Source organism: Alnus glutinosa, chromosome 4 (assembly GCF_958979055.1).
Source record: "Alnus glutinosa chromosome 4, dhAlnGlut1.1, whole genome shotgun sequence".
NCBI classification, from domain to species: domain Eukaryota; kingdom Viridiplantae; phylum Streptophyta; class Magnoliopsida; order Fagales; family Betulaceae; genus Alnus; species Alnus glutinosa.
The window spans coordinates 28,662,705-28,686,972 of record NC_084889.1 but is presented as its reverse complement, the minus strand read 5'-3'; the positions used below and the strand labels follow the sequence as shown (position 1 = coordinate 28,686,972).

The 24,268-nt window shown below is 39.5% G+C and overlaps 1 protein-coding gene across 1 annotated transcript in view; it reads left to right on the top strand.

Annotated features, from left to right (window-relative positions):
- The first annotated feature begins 2,466 nt into the window (after positions 1–2,466).
- LOC133866951 (extra-large guanine nucleotide-binding protein 3-like) overlaps positions 2,467–24,268 on the top strand; it is a 30,339-nt gene continuing 8,537 nt past the window's right edge. Inside the window, exons 1-6 of the mRNA XM_062303615.1 lie at positions 2,467–3,624; positions 3,742–3,879; positions 10,742–10,846; positions 10,960–11,142; positions 12,061–12,238; positions 21,701–21,945. Of these exons, the coding sequence (XP_062159599.1) occupies positions 2,608–3,624; positions 3,742–3,879; positions 10,742–10,846; positions 10,960–11,142; positions 12,061–12,238; positions 21,701–21,945 (1,866 nt within the window). The 5' untranslated portion in view covers positions 2,467–2,607. The remainder of the gene's footprint in view (positions 3,625–3,741; positions 3,880–10,741; positions 10,847–10,959; positions 11,143–12,060; positions 12,239–21,700; positions 21,946–24,268) is intronic.

The following is a 24,268-nucleotide window of genomic DNA, read 5'->3' as shown; positions in this document are numbered from 1 at the left end:
GGCGTTTGTCTCGTACGAAAAAATACCAATGGCAAAAAATAAGCGATGACAAGATTCTGTCACTGGCCAGCAGGATTCCGGTTACTATTACTGGATTCCGACGATGAAGGTTGGAATCTGTCGGCAATTGCCATATTCCAGCTAGTTTCGCTAGAATTTGGCGATAGTTTTGGATGTCGACGGATTCCGGCACCAGCCGAATTCTGACATGTTTTGCTGGAATCCAGTGGCGGTCATTGATGCCAAAATTCGGGAATCAGATAACAAAATTCGGAGACTTACGGTGGTAGATTCGGGTTACCAACAAATTCAAATGCCTGATAGTGGAGGATTTCCACAAACGTGCTTGTAAGAATGAAGAGTTTAAATCCATAAAACGATTTACAGTTTTTAAAACCGTAAATCGTTTTTCAAAAATTACAAAGGCTTTTACGGTCAAACTAAAAATAATTTTTGTTGACCATCATGTTTAGCTGCACCAAACACTAAAAAATACAGAAAATATTTTTTTTAAAATATTTTATGTCAAAAACAAATGGAGCATTAAATAACATGAAGGAGATTCATTGGTGAAATATCCATTAATCAATTATGTGCATTACTTGAAAACCTCTTTCGTGTGCACTTGCTCTAAAATTGTCCCCAACACGACTGCTATTAACTGTAAAAATGCATATAAATAGAGAAAATTACTTCTTTCAGTTTATGGGGTTTGTAATTGAATCAAATTGATTACTACCCTAAATATAACAACATCAACATTAGATTTTGACGATGAGATGGATTCTCGATTTTTAAGGAGCTACTATATGGTCAAACTGCGATATAAACTTAAAGACGTTTCGGTCACGTTGAGATAGGAGGAGAAGGATCCTCTCTATTTTAAATAAAATTCGATAGAGCTGGTTATTTATTTTAAAAAGAGCAAAATTGTTAAAAAAAAGAAAAATGAAAAAAGAAGATAATTTTACTCATAAAATACTTTACTAGTATTTTTGACTTTTTATATATATATATATATTTTTTTTTTTTATCTTTAAAGGTTACCTCTTCATGGGTTGATTAAGCAGACCGGCACAGCTAATTGAATAATGAATCAAATCAAGTTCCTCAAGCAATTGATCCTCACCACGAATCACCCACAAATCCTGTTGGAGAACAATGCCTCCTTTCAATTATATTTAAAATTTAATATTATCTCTATTGAATTCGGACATGAAATCCTTTTTTTTTTTTTTTTTTAATTTACATGAACTTTATTTAATACTCATATAGGGTCCCATCATGTTGTAAATAATCAATTCACGTTCTTATATTCTTTTGTTCCATTCGTTCTTCAGAACTTCTATGAAACAAAAGGGCAAGCTGAGCGACAAAGAGCATGTTCTACATTTAGGAATTTAGTCTGCCGGAATCCAGCAAAGTTGCAGGATGCCGGCCATACTAATCAGATCTTAGTTAGTGTTGTTGGATTTCGGCAATCGAATACTAAAATTCGAGAATCTTTGACTGTAGAGTCGAGTTACCATCAAACTCCAGTGCCCAATAGTGACGAATTTCCATAAACGTGCGTGAAAAAATAAATAGTTTAAATCTAGAAAACGATTTAGACAGTAAATAGTTTTTCAAAAATTAAAAAGACTTACGGTCAAACTGAAAATGATTTCTATTGACCATTATTTTCGCCCCCCACCAAACACCAGAAAAATGTCGAAAATATTTTTCACAAAACATTTTACGCCAAAACAAACGGAGCATTAGAACATCTCTATTTTACTACATTTTTGTATTTTTTTTTCCAATTATATTAGATGTCTTTAAGAGGACATGAATCACTAAATTGAAAAGATTTATAATGTGTAACTCATAATTAAGAGAAATTATAGACGGGGGACGGTCGTCCATCTTTTACTATTAAAATAATACATTTTAATAGTAAAAGATGAACAAATCAGAAAGGGTAAATGAAAAAAAATATATAATGTATTATTTTAATAGTAAAAGATGGACAGGGACGGACAAGTCTATCATTTCCCCATAATTAATTACAAGGGTTTGGTTAGGAATACAATAATTTTTACTATAAAATTCTTATAAACTGATAAGGTACTATTCCTCGCATTCACCACTAAATAATTTAATTTATTTTTTAAATTTTATTGCTTAATTTTTTTATTTATTAGGAAACTGCGAAATAAATTTATTAGGTACTATTGCTTAATTTTTCCTTGTTTAATTTAATTAATTAATTAATTATTTTCATTTTCTAATTAAGTAGGATTGAAAAAATCCAACCCTTCGTCACCTAACTCTGACGACACCTGCAAATAACATAATCTTATCACCTTTGTAACAACGATTAATTTGCTTAAAACACGCATTCATAATATTTTATAGCAATTAAAGATATAAAATAATAAATAAACACATCAGAATCTAACTGGAACTTGAATCTCTTCAACTCCGTTTACTTTTCCGCTAACTCTCCCCAACACACAAACAACTAACTCTCACTTTCTTTCACTCGGAAAGTAGAAGACCTTTCCGTTGGCTCCACTTTCTCTCTCACTTTCCCGGGCTTTCTCGGGGACCAAACAGGGCTCAAGGATGGCGTCAGAGCCAGCAGCAGCAGCGGCAGAAGAGGGAAAAGCATGGGAAGAGGCTCTGAGAAAGATGCTACCGGCGGGTGCGCCGTTGCCGGACGAAGAGCAGCTCGACTACTCAATCGCGATCGAGTACCAAGGGCCTCCGGTTTCCTACGAAGTCCCCAAGGTTGATCCCCTGGACCTGGGCTCCGTTTCGATTCGCAGTTCTTCGGTGGCTTCGGTTTCGAGCCTGTCATCTATCCCGGTTGCCATGCCGATTACTCCGAGGGCCTGGAGATTTAATCGGACTAGTAATGGAGGTCTTAGTAGTAGCAAAGAGCTGAACACTCCCGTGGAGAGCCAGAGATGCTCTTCGGCTTCGAGAACTCAGTTCGAGCTACAGAGCACCGGAGACGGAGAATCGGAATTTACAAACGGCATTAGAGATCCGCACCCGGATTCGGTGCGAAAACCTGATGTGATTGAAGGGAAGCAAGGTCCGGTGGTGACGTTCAATACTCCGAGGGACTCGGAGTACGAGGAGGACGAATCGGATACGTACTCGGAGTCCGTGGTCGGGTCGCCGATGTCGGTGGCGAGGAATGGCGAGAAAAAATCGTGGAAGAAGCGAGGAGTGTGTAGTAGGTGCGGGAGAGGGAACAGGTTGAGGGAGAGGGAGGCTTGTATCGTTTGCGGCGCGAGATACTGCGGCCATTGTGTGCTGAAGGCGATGGGGTCGATGCCGGAGGGGAGGAAGTGCGTGAGCTGCATTGGGCAGCCGATCGACGAGGCTGGGCGGTCCCGGCTAGGGACGAGCTCGAGGATCTTGGCAAGGGTTTGCAGTCCCTTGGAGGTGAAGCAGATAATGAAAGCCGAGAAGGAGTGCGCGGCGAACCAGCTGAGGCCAGAGCAATTGGTTGTGAATGGGAAGCAGTTGCGGCAGGAGGAGTTGGCGGAGGTTCTAGGGTGTTCGATTCCGCCGCAGAAGCTAAAGCCCGGCCGGTATTGGTACGATAAGGATTCTGGGCTTTGGGGAAAGGTAAAAGAAAATGGAGGATTTGGTTTGAGAATTTTGATGGTGTTTGTGATTTTTGTAGTTTTTGTATGTGTTTATTGGTTTGTTGTGTTTATTTGTTTTTGAGTGGCTGGATTGCAGGAGGGAGAGAAGCCTGATAGAATAATCAGTTCGAAATTGAACGTTGGGGGTAAGCTTCGGCAGGATGCGAGTAATGGGAACACAAAAGTTTGCATGAATGGCCGTGAGATCACCAAGATTGAGCTCAGAGTGTTGAAGGTATGCGTGTTTCTCTTTATATGCGTGAAATTGAGTCAACGGATTTAGACTATTTGTCCAGCCATGTGAATCCCTAAGCAGAGAATTTTTTTTTTTTGAAATTTTTAATTCTAATTTTTAAATTTTTAAATTTTTATGAATTTAAAAGCTTTCATTTCACGTATTATATGGATTTGTTTCCTAGTGCAATATAAGAAGCTCATCTAAAATTTTCCTCCAGCCACTACCCAGTTGTCCTGGAACCTGTACATCTTTGATACAGCCCTACCCCTTAAGAATTTGTGTTTCTGTCACTGCTCCAAGCTGGTTTTCCATTTTGGGTATGCTTTGTAAATAGTTGAATGTGAGAGGTTTAGATATATGCAAAAGCTAGATTTTTTATTTTTTGAAAGAAAGTGGTGATAATTCAACAGTGATACGTTTTTTCAATACCAACATCCAAATCATATATAATATGAAAGATTTATGATCAATGCATTCAGAAGACTAAAGGGTCAATGTGGATCAAGTGAAAATATCAGTTGGAAGAAGAGACTTAGAAAATCAAGTTGACTTGAATTCTTTTATGGAAGTTATCTTGTGTTGAAAGTAACATAGAGGTGGACATACAATGATTTACAGATTTTGTTTGGTAGGGAAAGCCCTCAAAAATGTCTGGCCAACTACCGTCGGTGGCTCCTCTCCCCCCTTCCTCCTATCGTCTTCTCCCTCGTTTCCTCCACCTAGGTTACCAAAAGGAGGTGTGGGAGGTTGTGAAAGCAGTGAATGGTGATAAGGCTCTGGGCCTTGATGGTTACCCTATGGTGTTCATCCAAGCATGTTAGATTGTTTTGAAAGAGGACATCATGAAGGTCTTTTGTGAATTACATGCTAGTGGTAAGATCGAGAGAAGCCTTAATGCTACGTTCCTCGCCCATATTCCGAAGAGTCCAGGGGCTATTGACTCTAAGCATTTTCATCCAGTCAGTCTTGTGGGTTGCATCTACAAGATTATTGCTAAGACTCAAGTGAACATGCTTAAGATGGTGTTGGAGAAGATCATTTCTAAGTCAGAAAATGCTTTCGTTCGAGGTAGGCAAATTCTAGATCCTATTCTTATTGCCAATGAATGTCTTGACAGCAGCTTGAGATCTTGAGAATTGGGGGTTATTTATAAATTGGACCTAGAAAAAGCTTATGATCATGTAAGCTGGGAATTCTTGCTGTATATGTTGAGAAGATGCGGGTTTGGAGGGAAATGGTGTTCTTGGATAGCTCATTGTATTTTTTCAGTGCGATTCTTTGTTTTGGTGAATGGCACTTCCACAGCCTTCTTTAGTAGTTTTCGTGGCTTGAGGCAAGAGGACCCTTTGTCTTCCCTATTGTTTGTCATAGTGGTGGAGGTATTAGGTAAGATGATTTCAGCTACAGTAATTGGAGGTTTGTTGTCTGGTTTCTCAGTGGGGACAGGTACTGATATTTCCATCTTTTGTTTGCTGATGATACCTTACTTTTATGTGGGGCCGACCCAAATCATCTACACTTTTTACGGAGTTTATTCTTATTATTTGGAACAGTGTCGAGTTTGAAGACAAACTTAGCTAAGTTGGAATTGGTTTCTGTGGGTTATGTTGATAATATTGCAGGGTTGGTGGGAATTTTGGGTTGTGGGGTTGCGTCTCTGCCCTTGAAGTATCTTGGTCTTCCTTTGGGGGCTTCCTATAAGGCCAAACATATATATGGGATAGTGTGATTGAGAAGATAGAACGTCAATTGGCTAGTATTGAGAAGCACCTATCCAACTTAACTACGTAGTTCATGTCTCTTTTTCCTCTCCCTGCGAGTGTGTCAAACTGTATTGAGAAGCTCCAATGTGATTTCTCATGGGGCTAGGTGATGAGTTCAAATATCACTCGGTGAGATGGTCCAAGATTTGTACATCGAGCTCTGAGGGAGGGTTAGGGATTAGGAACCTATTGAAGTTCAATCATGTTCTCTTAAGTAAATGGCTTTGGTGTTATGGGATTGTGAGAGATGCTTGGTGGAGGATGGTGGTAAACTCTAAATATGGAAGTACATGGGGAGGGTGGTGTTCTTGTGAGCCCATTGGGGCGTATGGGGTGGGTTTATGGAAGTTTATTAGGAGAGGTTGGGGGAAGTTTCGTAGTCATATTAGATTTAAGGTGGGAGACTATTTAAGATTAGATTCTGGCATGATCATTGGTGTGGGGATAGGACCCTTAAGAAAGCATTTCCAGTTTTATTTGCTATTGATTGCATTATGGATGCGACTCTCGTGGAATTTTCTAGAGGCGTCATTCAGTTAAAATGAACTTTACTAGAGCAACTTATGTTTGGGAGGTAGAAGCCTTCGCCTCGTTCTACATGGTGTTGTATTTAGTGAGAGTGAGATGAGAAGGGGAGGATAAGTTGTGGTGGGTCCCTTCCAAAAATGGGTTGTTTGGTGTTATTTCTACAGTCTCATGGGTGATCATGATGGTGTTTGTTTCCCTTGGAAAAGTTTTTAGCGTACTAAGGTTCCGTTGAGGGTGACATTTTTTGGTTGGCCGGCGGCCTTAGGAAAGATCGTTACCATGAACAATTTTTGTGAGCGGCACGTCATTGTGATTGATTGGTGTTGTTTATGTAAAAGGGATGTGGAGTTCGTTGACCGTCTTCTGCTTAATTGTGAGGTTGCTTGTGCAATTTGGAATGTGTTCTTCAGTCGATTTGGGTTGTCTTGGGTTTGTATGCTGGTTGGTGGACTGTTGGCAACACTAGAAGTGCTTCTTTGTGGAAGATGATGCCTCTGTGCATTTTGTGGTGTCAATGGCGGGAAATGAATTATAGAAGTTTTGAAGACCATGAGAGGACTTTGGAGGAGATTAAGTCTCTTTTTTTCAACACATTGTATCTTTGGACAACTGGTTTTGTTTCTCCTTTGATGATTAGTTATCATGATTTTTTTTTTTTTTTTTTTTTATCTCTTTAGCTAGGTGGCTTCTCTTGTATACTTCTTGTGTACATGAGGACGCCTTATGCTTTTATTGATATTTCAATTACTTATAAAAAAAAAAGGTTACCAAAAAGGAGATCCAAATATATTTCTGCAACAAACATTGGAATATGCATCATCTACCTTTTGAAATGTTTTTGAAGTGCACATTAAGCCAATCTACAAGAGAATTAAGTTAGATTCTCGACGGATTCTCCACAATGAGGACATTAAGTCTTCTCATGATTCCTTTGGAATTGATAAGATGCCCATTAGCTGGCATTAACAACTGAATCATTTTCTTGTTGACAAGCTTGACATTATTTGCTATTTCTGCACTTCCATTTTTAGCAAGGTCACATGACCTGAAAAACGCCCAATGACCCCAAATAACAAACAAAGACCTATAGGGAGGGAGTGAGGGAGAGTGTTTTGTTTCAACCACATAGAATATCATCGAAATCCAACAAGGCTTATAATAAAGTAGACAAGAATTTTGTGATGAAGTAAAAACCTCTTGAAGAACTGTTCAAAAGTAAAATCACTCTTGGGTCAGGCAATGCTAGGAAACTTATCCACTATAGAATAAACAATTACAATCAGTTTATATATTTTTTTTTGATAAGTAAGAATTCATTAAAAAGCGCAGAGGGGCACAATCCTAGTATACATGAAGTATACGAAAGTGCCCCTAATCAGAGGAAAGAGACGAATAAGAAAGTAAAGAATCAGCGAACGACATACTACCCGGGCTATGCGCCGACACTCAAAGATATAACATACTAGGCACATTTCTACAAAGAACCCCAACTAGTACCTCTGCATCCTCAAAACACCTAGAATATCTCTCACGCCACAAGCCCCACAAAACACATAAAGGAAGCTTCTAAATACGGTTAACAGGACCATGACCTCGCAAAGTGCCCCAATCACTCAATAAATCCAAGACACTACTAGGCATAACCCACTCCACCCCGAACAAACTAGAAAAAGAACTCTAAACAATCCGTGCCACGTTACAATGAAGAAGAAGGTGATTCACGGATTCCCCATGCTTCTTACACATAACACACCACTCTACCACCACAACACCACGTCTGCGTAAATTGTCATGTGTTAAAATCTTTTCTAAAGTCACTGTCCAAACAAAGAACGCCACCCGCTTCGGAGCTTTAACACGCCATATATCATTATAAGGAAAAGTAGCTGCCTCATGACAAACTAGCGCTTTATAGAAAGTTTTCACTTCAAAATTCCTCCTTTTAGGAAGATTCCACCATCCTATCATCATTGGCATACCAAATCCGAATAGAGTATAACTGTTCATAGAAGGACATCACCATCTCCACTTCCTAATCCTGAGCATAGCGCGTAAAGAGAACATTCCAGTGGGCCACTCCTCTTACCACAGACAAATTATCCACCGCCCAAGCATCAGGAGAACGCGCAATAGCGTACAAAACTAGATAACAGAGCTTGAGTGGCCTGTCCCCCCACCATAAATCATACCAAAAGCGAATATGAGACCTATCACCCACTTCGAAACGTAGGTACTTGGCAACAGTATTCCACCGTCTTCGAATAAACTTCCAAATAGTCACACCATAAGGCCTCGTCACCGGTAAAGAACACCAACCTCCCCTCACACTCCCATACTTCACCTCAATCACCGATCTCCACAAAGCATCGGGCTTTTGAGAAAACCTCCACATCCATTTCCCCAATAGGGCTTGATTAAAATTAATAACATTACGAATCTCCAGTCCACCAGCCTTGATTGGAGTACAAACTCGATGCCAATTGACTAAATGAAATTTAGTCTCCTCCCCCATACCACTCCACAGAAACTCCCTCCAGTTTCTTAGCTACACTCACAAGAATAGGGAATAGAGAGAAATAATAAGTAGGAATACTAGAAAGAGTATTGTGGATCAACGTCACCCTACCACCCTTGGATAAATAAAGTTTCTTCCAACTAGCCAGCCTTCGTTCCACCTTCTCAATAACCCCATTCCAAATAAAAATAGATTTGAACGACGCCCCCAACGGCATACCCAAATAAGTCATCGGCAGAGACCCAATTCTACACCCTAGAACGTGCCAAAGACTCCACATATTCCACCTCACCAATAGGGACCAATTTGGATTTGTCTAAATTGATCCTCAACCTTGACACCGCTTCAAAACATAAGAAGTTACACCTCAAATTTCGAATATGCTCGGCCTGTGCTCTACAAAAAATTAAGGTACCATTCGCAAACAACAAATGATGTACCACTAAAGCTTCATTCTCCTTGATGCCCACCGAGAAATCTGACAACAAGCCTTGGAGCATAGATGCATTTAACATCCTACTAAGCGCTTCCATAACAACCACAAACAACAAAGGAGAAAGAGGATCACCTTGCCTAATCCCCCGCGAGCTCTGAAAGAAACCTGTAGGGGCGCCATTAACCAAAATGGAAAATTTTACTGTAAATACGCAAAATTTAATCCAATCCCTCCACCTCTTCCCAAACCCACACCTCTAAAGCATGTAAAGTAAGAAATCCCAATTCACATGATCATATTTCTCCAAATCCAGCTTGCACAATAACCGGGCCTCCCCCGACCGCATTTGGCTATCTAGACACTCTGGCTATAAGAACTGAATCCAAGATTTGCCGTCCACCAATGAAAGCATTCTGAGAGCTCGAAATAATTTCCCCCAACACAGATTTGAGCCTGTTAGCAAGGACCTTCGAAATAATTTTATAGAGCCCTCCCACCAAACTAATAGGTCTAAAGTCCTTAACCTCCACCGCGTTTGCCTTCTTAGGAATTAGGGAAACAAAAGTTGCATTCAAACTCCTCTCAAACTGGCAATTATTATGAAATTCTGAAAATACTCCCATAATATCTTTTTTGAGAACCCCCTAACATTTTTGAAAGAAAGCCATAGAAAAGCCATCTGGCCCCGGTGCCTTATCCCCGTTCATCTCCCGCACCACCTCCCACACCTCCTGCTCCTCAAAGGCATATTCTAACCAGAGACATTCATCTGCATCAATGGAAGAGAAAGAAATCCCATCCACCCTAGGCCGCTACAAACTCTGCTCTGCTCGGTGTGCAGTGTGTCATAATAATTCACAATTTGATCCTTAATTTTCACCGGATCAGTAGACATAGCCCCATTGATCCGCAAAATTCCCAACAAATGACCCATTTGTCTTTTGCTGCAGTAGCTCTAGAACTTTGACCTTTCTTCAATAAAGCTTCCTTTGCAACTCAAAACTCTGGTGGCTAAAGGTTGTTTTGTGTGGTTTAAGGAAATCAAGGAGATGTTTGAAAATTAAGGCATAGGAATATAAAGTCACTCTCCAAGAACACAAAATAATGGCCTATAGATGGATAGAAAATCGATGAATTTATGATGCATATTTGCTAATTTGCAAATTATGCTTTTACCTCCTGGCTTTTTGATAAGTAACAAAGGTTTTATTAAAAAAAGTATAAGGCGCTCCTAAATCTAATCTCCTTCCAATCTGCAGTTCCCCCTGCCCCCTCCTGCTTATTTCAATGATATATTCGAGTTTTTGGCTATTGATTTCTCCCGATCTATATATTCTACATAATTAGCTTATATGTCTTGAATTCAAGTTATCATCCATAATTCCTAATAGGCAAATCTCTCAAAGCTGTTTATACAATAGTTCTAATGCTAAACCCTGTTTTTTTTTTTTTCTTAGGGGTTTAAGTGTACTTGTTGAAGTGGTTGCTTGAGAACGTCTAGGTTGCTCCATCCTTTTAAGTTGGTTTCTGCTTATGGTTTGGTGTCATTAGCGTTGGAATTTTTTTTTTTCCTGAATCATTACCGTTGGAACTTGATTTGTGTGTTATTGACTTCAGCTGGCCAAGGTACAGTGCCCACGGGAAACTCATTTTTGGGTGTATGATGACGGATCTTATGAGGAAGAAGGTCAAAATAACATTAAAGGGAACATATGGGGAAAGGTTCTCTCATATCTGTGAATAAGATATATCTCTTGTCAGGTTCATGTTATGAATTCAACAAATGGACTTGAGTTGGTTTTTTATACAGTTGCAGTTTGGTTTTTGGTAGGCAGGCGTCCACTCGATTCATTTGTTCATTACTTTCATTGCCTGTTCCACCTGGTATTCATGGGACAAAAGAAGATTCAACTAATTTTTCAGGTAGGTCTGTGCCCGAGTATTTGGAGCAGGGAAGAGTCCATAAACTTTTGTTATTTGGGTTGGAAGGATCTGGAACCAGTACTATCTTCAAGCAGGTATATCATATATTTTAGTGCCTATATAGAATTAAAGAGAAAAAGTACTGTTTTTGTGCTACCTTTATATTGTGTATGTGTTATAAATTTTGTTTTTATCATCTTTTTCCTTTTGGTGCCAAATTCAGTATGCAGCTTAATTTTTAATGTTGTCAGTGTTGTGTCTCCTCATGTTCCCCCCCACCCCCCCCAGCCCCGCTCAAGAATTCAATGTTTAAGATTTCATTGATGTAATTAAAACAAAAGGGGTACCAATTGTCTCTTCAGAAAGTATTTCTCTTCGGTAGGCCTACATTAGCTTCATATTCGATTATGTGATTCGTGGATGCTGTTTTTGGTTGAAAACCATATATTGGTAGTACAAAATGTTACATACTATGTTGGTAGGAGGAATGGAGAGGGGGAAGGAAGGAGAAGTGAGAGGATCTTCCCCTCTCATGGTTTGGTAGGAGGGAAGGGAAAGAGGAAGGATATTAAACGTATTAATGTAAAGCCAAATTTTATTGTTAGGATATAATTTGTTCAGAACAGGGATAAAAATGTAGTCACAAAAATTTTGTTAGCTTGTCTCCCTCCCCCTATCCACCCATTGTGGGCAGATTGGTTTTGGTGGGTCCAGATCTCTCTCTCTCTCTCTCTCTCTCTCCTCTGTGCCAAATGGAGGTATTCTATTTTCCCCTCTCCCTCCAAATAAACAGTGTTAGTTAGAATCTGAGAAAAGCCAAGCATATGCTGAATGGTTTAAACTTAAAATGTACTTACAATAGATTGGTTCTTTACTAATGTCCTTTTGCCTTTGCTATCTGAAATTTTATTACCCAATTCAATAGCATGATTTCTTTGTGTGAGCATGTTATATTTTTTAATCTGTATCACATTTCTTTTAATGCTCAGAGTTTCTGTTGTTTTCATGAACAGGCCAGGTTTTTGTACGGGAGCAGGTTCACTCCAGAAGAGCTGCAGAATATCAAACTTGTGATTCAAAGCAATATGTACAAGTATCTTAGCATATTACTTGAGGCACGAGAGCAGTTTGAAGAGGAAGCATTGATAGAGGGAAAAACTACTGCTTTGAATTCTGAAGACTCTGCCCCAGGTCTAAATTTTACTCTTTTCTACATTGTATGTCCCTTTTATGGTGGAAATATTGATCTTTGATTAAGCAAAAGCATTGATTACTCTTGTGATTTCCTTTTTGGTACCCATTTTTGCCGCATTCTTTTTTTATATTCAAGATTCTTGTGGTTATTTGTTTTGCAAATCCCAGGAAATTATATTTTGTTCATTGCTATATGCAAAAGTCTTTGGAAGTAAAAATGTTTGTTTCATTAATTATAGTTTCCTTTTTTCTTTTATTTTCTATATGCAAATGGAATATGTTCTTGCTCATTAGGTTGAGAGTAGCTCAACAAGCAAAGAGTGGTGTGTTAATTTAGCATCCAAAAGAGTTATAACCTATGGTCTTTGGATCAAATGAGTTCCCCTCTCATCGAGTCATTATAAACAAGGATTGCAAAGTAAGGTCATGGGGTCAATGCCATATGTTTGTGCGCATGGATTACATTTGGATAAACTCAACTAAACTCAACCTAGTGAAGCTTTAATCCCAATTAAATTTGGGTCAACCCCATCGATCCTTTTATATTAGGATAGATTGCATGTATCTTTCCTACCAGCTGGTCCTATTTAAGATTAAGCTTTTTACCTCCTTGTTTATCATATCTTTCTTTACTACTTTTAGCCACTTTATTTAGGCCTTCTTCATTTTACACTCGACTCGAATTAAATTAGTTTCGTGGTGTATTCATAAGTCTGTCATATATGGCCAAATCATCTTCTTTTTTTTTAATAAGTTATCGAAATATAATTAAAAGCGTAAGGTACTTTCAGGTACACAAGAAGTATACAAGAGAAATTACCCAATTAGGAGAAGCAATCATGATAACTAATCATCAAATGAGAAACAAAAACAACTGTTCAAAGATACAATATTTTAAAAAATAGAGACTTTATCTCCTCCAAAGTCCTTTCATGATCCTCAAAACTTATAACGTTCATTTCCCTCCATAGACACCACAAAAGGCACGAAAGCATCATCCTTCACATAACAACAATCCAAGTGTTGCCAACAGTCCACCAACAAGCATACAAATCGACAATGCGTCTAGGTATGACCTAAGACAACTCAAATCGATTGGAGAAAGTATTCCAAATGGCGCAAGCAACCTCACAATGAAGCAGAAGATGGTTCACGAACTCCCCATTCCTTTTACATAAGCAACACCAACGAACCACAATGACATGCCGCTTTCGGAGATTATCCATAGTAAGGATCTTTCCTAGAGCCGCTATCCAAACAAAAAAGACCACTCTCAATGGAACCTTAGTTCGCCAAACACTTTTCCACTAGAAACGGACACAATCATGACAGCCCATGATTCTGTAGAAAGACTTAATGCCAAACAAACCCTTTTAGAAGGGACCCACCATAGCTTGTCCTCCCCTACCTATCTCAATCTCGCTAAATGCAACACCCTAAAAATGAGGCAAAGGCTTATATCTCCCAATTATGAGCCGCTCTAGTAAAGCTCACATTTCACTGAATGACACTTCCCAATAATTTCACAAGACTCACAATAGAAGCATCCTTTATGCGAGCAAGACCAAATAAAACAGGAAAAGCTTCCTTAAGGGCCGTATCCCCACACCAAAGATTATGTTAGAATCTAACGTTGGATCTATCTTCCACCTCAAATCTAGTATGACTACAAAACTTCCCCAACCCCTCCTAATATTCTTCTATAAACCCACCTCATATGCCCCGATGGGCTCTCTAGAACACCACCCTCCCCAAGCACTTCCATATTTAGAATCCACCGCCACCCTCCACCAACCATTTTTTTCAAGCCCATAGTGCCAAAGCTATTTACCTAAGAGAGCATGATTAAAGCTCAGTAAGTTCCTAATCCCCAACCCTCCCTTAGCGATGGGTGTACATACGTTGGACCAACTCACCAGTTGATATTTGAATTCATCACCTAGCCAAATCATCTTAGGAAAACTCTCATTCAGCTTTTCCTCAATAAATGCCATCTTACCTTTTTGAATTCATTTTTTTATATGTTAGTTATTGTATTTCCAACTCATCTTGGTATGATTTATCCCTTTTGGCTGTGGACAAGGATATTACCGTTGCTTCATATCTTGGTGACTTAGCGGGATGGGGAAGGTGTATTGAAATCTTTAGTTTATTTATGCTCAGGATTTGGAATTGGCATTTCTTTGATTTGTTCTATTCTAGTTTCCCTTGTAATGAAGGGAAAGATAAAATATATTGGAGATTAGCACGGTCTGCAACATTTGTGATTCGGTTATTTTATGAAGTGTTGCAAGGGTCGATTTGTGTGAAATTCCCTTCGAAGAGTATATGGGGGTACTAAGATGCCTTGAAAGGTTGCTTTCTTCGCTAGGAAAGTAGCATTTGGAGATAGTTAATTAATAGATAATCTTCACATGAGGAGTTTATGATTATCGATTGGTTTTGTATTTGTAGTGGAGAGTCAGTTGATTATCTATCACACCATTGTTCTGTCGCAAGAGAAATTCGGCTGTTTGTGTTTTCTCTGTTTGTTATCTTGTGGGTAGGGCCAAAGAATATGATCCAGCTGCTTGCAAGGTTGGCAAGGGAGGTTTGGTCATCACAGGGGTATAGTGATCTGGTATGCTATTCCCTTTTGTGTAATGTGGACAAAGAGTGGGAGGAATAGCAAATCTTTTGATGCTTCGATCGTCTTTAGTCTATATTTTGATATCTTTGTATGATTGGATGTCTGCTTTTGGCAGTGTACATTCCATGTCTTTTTTTTATACCTCCCAGATCATTTGGATTTTAGATTGCAATTCTTTAGGAGTAGCTCTAATACAATCTTCGTGTATTTGAGTTTACTTTTTATCTAATGAATTTTATTTTGTTTATCAAGAAAACTTTCCTTTTCATCTATCTTAATATTCTCACTTTGGCTACACTTTTCTTATGAATGTGTTGCTTCATAATGGTCAACCATTTTGTACCGTAGAGCATAGTTGGGCTTAGAGCTGTCTTCTATTTATTTTTATTTTATTTTATTTTTCCAACTTAATGGGTATTTTCCTAGCTTGGTTGTTGTGCGGGTCAGAGTTTTGAGCATATAGGTGCTCTTGGGTCGCACTAGTTAGTTCGTGAAGGGGGCTTCGACTGGTGGGTCTTATGTCTGGGTGGTTCTCTCCATCCGGTGGTACGAGTCTCTCCTTGGATGGCCGTCTGAGTTTGGGTGAGCCTTGAGATGGAAAGGAGGTTCTTAGTGGAGTCGAAATCTTTTGTGCTCTCGATCTTGGATGGGGCGTCGGTGCTGTGGGTGGAAGAAAAGAGGGAAGGCTTATTCGGCGAGGTCACCCTGTGCAACTAGTGCATCGCTTGGCTAGTGTCGACGATGGAGGTTCTTTTGGGTTTCCCTGAAGATAAAGAGTTTGTTAAATCTTTCAGGGAAGGGTCGAAGGTTTTGATTGCACGTAGAGGTGGCAACAAAGATGGCCGGTTTTTAGAGACAGCAACTTATGGGATGGGCGGTCGGAGAGGGATTCTTCTGATCCCTGAGGGTCGTGGGAGGGTGGGGTTGGCACAAATTTTCCGGTGAGCTTAGAAAGACATTAGATTTTTTCTCTGCTATGGTGGGTTGTGGGAGTGGATCCTCGTCTTCGGCAGAGAAGAAGGGTAGGAAGGAGAAGGAGCCAAGGGGGTTTGATTTTAAATAGGACGGGGCCGTCGTTTGCAGGAGTGATGAGGTCAGACTCGGGCCCTGTTGTGATGGTGATGCCCATTGTGGGTGGTTGGCATTCCAGGATGTGGGCTTTGTTAGTGGAGCCGTGTGCTCTTGATATCCTCCTGGTGGTGAGGTCTGTAGATTGTGAGGTTTTGAGATCGGCGGTGGATTGCTTTGCATTGGAGATACCTTTGCTTGATCCATTGGGCAACGTGAAGTTGCTGCGTTCGTTGGGCAAGAAGAAGCTTGTTATTGGTTTCTCTGCTTGAGGCGCGGTAGGCTCTGCTAGGGGGTCTAATTTTTGTTTGAATTTGCGTACATGGAGCAAGCTGTTCGTTAGTTTCAACTTAGCTATGGGCCGGGTTGTTGGGAAGCTTTTGGGTTGGTCTGTTGGGTCCGGTCTGGGCCTCAAGAGCAAAGGATTTTGTTTGGGCCGGATCATGCCGAAACCCAAACTCAAAGAAACGAATTAGACAGAAGCCACAGAGGATACGGGTCTTGTGTTGGATCCTGTAGCGGCTCTTGTTTCTGCGAAGTGCTCTCAACGTTCGACGGCTGCCCATGGGAGTTCTCTTCGGCTGGAGATGACTTCAGCAGCAGATTCTGGGGTGGTTCTGGGTCTGTCAACTTCCGGGGGTGGGTCAAGCTGTTTGCATCTTGATCAGCGGTTGATTCCATCAAGCCATCTGCTTACTCTCGCTTCGTCTTTCCCCCCTTGCCGACGCCGGAGATGTTGTCTTCTGTGTCTCTGGATGTTCCTCTGGCTCCGGTGAGTTCAATTGTTGGTTTTGGTTCTTTCGGTACTCCTGCCCCTTTGCCTAGCAGTCCAGGTGGTGCTAGCTTGACCCTTCAGCCCAAACCTTAGGGGTCTTCTCAACCCATCTTTGCCCCTCCTCCTCCTTCAGGGGCAGCTGTGTTGGGTGAGAAGCTTTGTTCTTCTCTTTCCGTGTTGCCGATATCTAAGCCTTTTCAGAAATACTACCGGAAGGCTAGGGAAGGTCGTTCAGTGCAGTTGAATGAGGATTTATTAGCAAAATCTCTGGCAACAATGAGGACGCCTGTTAGTTTTTCTACTAAGAAAGCAGTTGCAACGCCTCCAGTGAAGGTTTCTGCGGGAATGGCAGATTTTGTGAAGAAGGGTTTACTTCGGAGGGGCTTTCTCAACCCGAGCTCAGCTGTGAAAGCCTCTACTCCTCATTCCTCGCTTGTAGAGTCGGTCGTGTCGTCTTCGACTTGAGAGGTCAAGGATGATGGGTTGATTGGGCTTCCCTCCCCCTTGAGTGGTCACGTCACTTATTTCTTTGAAGAGGGCAATGAATTCAGGGTAAATGGTTTGTCCCAATCTCAGAAGTAGCCAGAAGGGTTTGATCTGTCTGGGGAGGTAGTTGTTGGGAGCAGGATGACGAGATTTGGGATGGGGAGGCTGGTGATTTCACGTACCCTTTGGGTGTTCTTCCTCCTAGCATGGCTTTGGATTTGAAGATGGATAGTGTTGATAGTGAGGATCCGTCCTTGGCTACTCTGAATGCCTTTGAAGAGGACTTTCTTTGGGATGTTAAGATTGCATGCCTGAAGTCTAAAGGTAGGAGGGAGATTTTGAACTTGGTAAGCTCCATCAACTACGGTGACCCTCCTCTCGGCGTAGGAAAGGGAAGGCTGATGTGCGGTAGCGGGGAACGCTTCTTGAGGGTACGGGTTTGAGGGTTTTTGGTTTTTTGGTTTTTTGAGGGTTTGTTTCGGGTTTGTCTTTCTTTTTGTGGGCTTCTTTGGCTGCTATGTGTATATTTCCTGTATACTTAGGAACGTCTTACGCTTTCTATTAATAAAACTTTCTTACTTATAAAAAAAAAAAGAACAGAAAATACTCGTATCAAGCCGATCTCTTCTACGGTTCGGGGCTGTCTTGCTCCAGCAACTCCTAGTGTTATCAATCTGTCACGTTCCCATACCAAGAATTTTGAATTTGGTTAGTCTTCAGAGATGGTGGTTTGTGATGGGGAGTATGGAGATTTTTGGGGTGAGGAGGATGGAGAGTTTCCGTACCCTTTGGGTGATTTTCCCCCTGCCACGTTGTTAGATTGGGCTTTGTTTGGGGATGAGGGGATTGAAGACTTAATAAAGGTTTCCCCTCGGAAGGTTAAGGGTAGAGGGGAGCCTCTGAATTTGGAATGCTCCATTAATTTTTACGCGAAGGGAGCGTCATCTAGGCGTGGGAAAAGCAAGGCTCACGCTTGATAGCGTTTGAGGGTTTTGGACTTTGTTGTCTCATGGGTTTTGGGATTATTGGGTTGTAGGCTTGATGGGTTGATTGGGTTGTGGGTGTTTTTGCTGTTGTTTGGGTTTTGGGCTTGTGGGAGCTCCCTTTGTATACAACCTATATACTTAGGAGTGTTTTACGGTTTAATAATAAATTTTTTTTTTTGATAAGTAATAGCAATTTATTGAAAAGCGCTAAGGGGCGCAACCCTTATACACGGGAAGTATACAAGAGAGCCCCTAAAAGGGTCGAACAGAAAATAAATTTAAAAAATCTACAAAAGTAAAGACATTCAAACTATGATGTGGCGCTATCCAAGAATATAAAGTATTGAGCAACCGCTTCCGTAGTTCCACCATAGGTGTCTCTACATCTTCAAACAGACGAGCATTCCGCTCCCTCCAAATACACCACAACAAGCATAGAGGGGCTAACCGCCAAGCCTCTTTAGCATGACGACTCCCAATTGCCGTCCCCAACTAATCAATAACTCCAACACCGTTCGTGGCATAACCCATTCAACCCCAAATAAAATAAGAACGTAGCTCCAAAGTGCCCGAGCGACCTCGCAGTGAAGCAACAAGTGATCAATAGACTCCCCACTCTTCTTGCATAGACAATACCACTCCATTACTATTACATTCCTCTTACGCAAGTTATCATGCGTCAATATTTTGCCAAAAGCTGCTGACTATACGAAGAAAGCCACCCTAGTTGGAGCCTTAACACGCCAAATATTCTTCCAAGGAAAAAATGGAAGAGATGGGCCATCTTTCTTAAAGAGCTCTTCATAGAAGGATCTCACCTCAAATAAACCTTTTTTAGAGGGATTCCACACTAATCTGTCACCCTCTCCATGACGAATCGAAGTAGAATATAATCGGTCGAAGAAAGAAAGGACATATCCATCTCCCAATCCTGGATTTGTCTTGTGAAAAGAACATTCTACTGAATTACACCATTATGGACCACCAAATTATCCGCCACCAACGCGTCTTTGTTCCTTACTATACAAAAAAGAGCTGGAAAGCATTGCTTTAAGGAACTATCCCCACACCACCAGTCTTGCCAAAAACTAATATTAAATCCACTCCCCACTTCAAAACGAACAAAATTGCGGAATTTCTCCCACCCCCTCCTTATATGTTTCCATACACCCACTCCAAAGGAACCCGAAACCTCTTTCGAGCACCACCCACCCTTTAGACTCTGAAATTTGGCATCAATCACCAAACGCCATAAAGCCTCTCTCTCCCTACCATATCTCCATAACCATTTACCCAAGAGCGCTCGATTGAACTGGATGAGATTGTGAACTCCCAACCCACCTGCATACAAAGGTGTACAAATCTTGTTCCAATTCACTAGATGGAATTTTTTCTCATCACCAATGCCTCCCCAAAGAAAATCCTTTTGAATTTTATCAAGACGATTAGCCACCCTCACTGGAATAGGAAACAAAGATAAGTAATAAGTGGGAATGTTGGAGAGCGTACTGTTGATAAGAGTCAACGGGGCACCCTTCGACAAGTACATCCGCTTCCAACCCACCAACCTCCTTTCAATTTTTTCAATAACACCATTCCAAATAGAGTTGGACTTGTAAGAAGCACCCAACGGTAAACCCAAGTAAGTCATAGGCAAAGAGGCAACCCTACATCCAAGAAGATTAGCCAACCTTTCAACATCCTCTACTCCACCAATTGGGACAATTTCTGATTTTCCTAAATTAATTCTCAAACCAGAATTAATCCTTAATAATAAAATTTTACATTATTTATCAACAAAAAGAAAAAAAAAAAACTCCTAATGAACTTCTTCGTTCATCCACTATACTCCTTTTTTTCTTTTTCTTTTTCTTTTTTTGATAAGTATCCACTATACTCTAATTTAGGGGCCATACATCCTCAACCTGTATTTAGGTTTATTAATCCAAATGTTATGTTATTGAAATATGGTAATAACAAAGAGGTTAATGGCTTTTTCAGTTGTACCATTTGAAAAATTCTTAGATTCTCATCATAAGTGTACTGCAATAAGTTTTCTATGTTTTGGGGCTATTTGGACATTCTATGGTTTAAAGCCTAGGAATTAATTATGAAACAAGGGGAAATTCCTACCATAGATAACCCTAACCCTTTTGTACTTTTAAATCCAAACAAAGTAATATAATTGAACTAATGAAACCAAAAAAGAAATAATGACAAGGAGTTTTCTTTTATTAGAGTGTAGAGAGCAATACTAATATGTAATTGTTGAATAGAAAAGTTAAAAGATAGTAAGAATGCTAAAGCACTAGCTAAGAATTGAAATCTTATAATAATACAAGAAGAAAAGGAGGAATCAAATTCTCCCATTGTGAAAACACGAATCTATTGTGTGGTATTGAAATCATATATGGTAACTTTTGGAGTTAGATTGCTTTGGAAACTTGTCAAAGCCTAATTCTATGATTTAGTTTTTGTCATGGTGGTGAATAAATAATCACATTATCTACTTCATACTGAGAAAATTTTTATGTGGGGTGTTTTGGAAGAAGTGTACATGGGTGAGGGAAATTTAAATATGGTGTTAGGTTGAGGAGGCCATATACTGGCTGAAACAATCTTAAAGGACATGGTTAAATAAGTTTAATTCATGGTCCATGAGTATAGGTTATAACTTACAAGATGCTGCTTTGGATCACTCGATGTTTGGTGATGGAGTTAGAGTTGGTACTATAATATTGGGATTCCTTGTGGATGATATTGCTGTTTCTGGCATGGCCAAGGATTGCATCACTAAACCTATGGTTAGTTTAGGTATTTTTTGAAATGCAGTCAGTGAGGTCCTACAAACGACTGGCTAACCAAAAACAATGGTAATGAAAAGGAACTCCAATATTACAAAGAAAGTATGTCTTGGACCTACTGAAAGACACTGGCATGTTGCGTGCAAAATTAAGCGACTCATGGATCATAATATCAGGTTTAATAAATACTGTTCGTGCGGTCCTAAAAACGACTGACCAAGGAGAAAAAGGTCCTGAAAAGGAACTAATTTCTCTAAGTATACTTTGGACCTACTGGAAGAGACTGGTATGTTAGAAGTCCTTTTTTGTATATTTCCTGTATGTTTAGGGGTGCCTTTACTCTTTAATAAAATTCTCTACTTATCAAAAAAAAAAAAAAATGTTAGGTGCATGCATCTTTATCAGTTTTATTAAATATGATGGTGTACCTGATGATCCCGGAAGATATAGGAGACATGGTGGGAAGATGATATTGTTGTTATTGACGAAGTCACATATAACATTTTTTCCCCTTTCATACTTTCAATCTCTTTATAATAGGGTGGACTTGGCATGCTATGACCTGAATTTCATGTATGATATGCCACAGATTTAATAGAAACTCTTAATAACCTTTCTCTTTGTCCTCTATGCTAAAAAGGTTACGTGTACCTAGAGGTTTTTTTGCTCTTAGCAAGAATGAACTAAGCAGTTGATTGTGATCTGAAATAGGCAAAACAGGAATTAATGAAAGCAAGCAATGCATCTATTCAATCAATCAAAGGTTCAAGCATTTTTCTGACTGGTTACTGGATATTGTGGCTATGGGAGACTTGGATGCTTTCTTCCCTGCTGCTACACGTGAATATGCTCCAATTGTAGATGAAATTTGGAGGGATCATGCCATTCAGGAAACGTACAAGAGAAGAGAGGAATTGCATTGTCTTCCTGATGTTGCCAAATATTTCTTAGATCGGGTATGTCTCAACTATATCTTCTTTTCTTCATTGTGAAGTCATAGATACTTGAGCATCCTCTTATTTTATTCCTTCATTTTATTTATTTATTATGTATTCATGTTTTCTTATGTTAGCCACTATATTGCAGATTTCCTGCAACTTGTTATAGGTCATAGCTTTCCTGATTTAGTTTTTTTTTTCCTGAATCATTTTTTCATTTGTCATATGATGCAAATGTGACTAACTCAATAATTATTAGTCCAAGAATATAATCAAGAAGAAAGTCGGGATAGTGGTCTATAATATATAGTCTTTTAATCAAATTGCATCTCCTTCTTCCATAACCAAGGGTCAAAGGGTGAGTTCATGGGTTAATTTTATATGGTGCATCAGTTCTGTTGACCTATCAGAAAAATATATATTTTCATTGAAAAACAAAATACTGATGGGTATTTGGTGAGAGGATCATTATGGAGACGGTTATTGGCATAAAATTATGGAGAAGTCTGTGGTCAGTGGAATTCAGAATCAGTGAGAAGTACCCGTGGCTGTAGTCTTTGGAGAAGTATAAGGATGGTTGGAGATGTTATTAGGTTTTATTGGTTTCCTGGTTGGTAACGATAATAGAGCTCGTTTTTGCATGATGTATGGTGTAGGGATTTTGCTTCGAAGGAGATGTTTCCAGATTGTACCCAATAGGTCCCAGTCAAAGTGTATGGAATATAACGAAAATAAACTGATAATCTCCCCTTAGGGTGGGAGTAACTACAGTACAAGAAACAGTACACAAGTTAATTGCTTCTCTACCTACTTGATGAGCGAAGAACCGCTTGTATACATAGAACAACACGGTTACTTAATAGTTACTAAACAACCCACTAGCAATTACTCCACTAACCACTAACTCATATTACAAGATAACCCACTAAATACAATATAACTTCTACTCCACTCACCACTACCAGTGCAATACAACTTCACTAACCACTAACGCATAACAGCTTCACTAACCACTAACGCATAACAACTTCACTAATCCACTAAGTTAAGAAACACACGTACCACTATCATGAGAAAGTAGAACAGTTGAGGAATTGACGAATACAACTTCCATAACCGAGCCACGTTGTGGCTATAAGGGTGGGTTATGGAATCTTAGGTTGGTTTGCACTTTCCTCAATTGAGAGTTAGATTTTGTTGATTCTGTTTTTTGATATCCTATGTTCTAATATTTGGCAAAGGGGCTAATAGGTTAAGGTGGAAACTAAATTGTAGTTTCAAATTCATTGTTCGATCTTCTATGAGGTTTTTAAGAGGTTCTCGCTGGGGGGTGGGTGTTGCATTTGTTTAAATATTACAATCAACCATTCCAACCTGGTTTTTAACAATTGTCTTGGCCAAATGATTGTGGAACCTATGCAACAAGGGATCGTTGGACTGCTTGCCATATGTGAAAAAATAAAAAAAAAATTGCTTTCATGATGTAAGCATACCCATATTTTATATTTTGCCTTTGTTAGGTACTGAAGCGCTTGTAGTACTTAACAAATACCTAGGAATTATATATTTTAATAAGTGATCCAGTTGATTAAGGGTGCATTTGGGATTGCGATTTTGTAGACAATAAGTGCGACTTTAAACCAAATTGCAGAACATAAATCATTTGGGAACTGTGTTTTTAAAAATTGGGATTTGAAAATGCAGAAAATCAGCTTTTGCAAATAGCAGGTAAGATGCTGCTTTTTTGAAAATGTAGAATTTTTAATGCTAAATTGCGATTTTGCGAAACGCTTAACTGCGTTTTTAAAAATCATTTTTTCAAATTGCACATTTTAAAATCGTTATTTTAAATCATTTTTTTGAAATCGTAAACCTAAACGGACCCTAACTTGTGGTTGGGCTAGTAAATGATCTAGCTTCTTGTTTGGGTTGATAACTTGTCTTGGTGTGATTAGCCATAGTTGGTGTTGCGAAAGACAAATGACTAAAGCTATCTGGTAAAGATTGTTAGAGATCATCCATTGTCTTTTGAATTGATATGAAAATAAGGCAAACTTTTGGGGAGGGAGCCGAAGTTTTCTTACTTTGACCAAGTTTTCTAGTCCCAGCCAAACAGCCGAAAAATGTTGAAAATGTTTTGCAAAAACTGTTCTACGTCGAAACGAAGAGTTGTTATCGAGAAGATCGAGCACCGTTTGGTGGGATGGAAGAGGATGTACTTTTCTAATGATGAAAGGATTACCTTAATCAAGAGCACTATTTCTAATTTGCCTACGTATTTCATGTCTTTTTTTTTTTTCCCTTCCTGGTGGTGTTACCAATCGTATAGAGAAGTTATTGG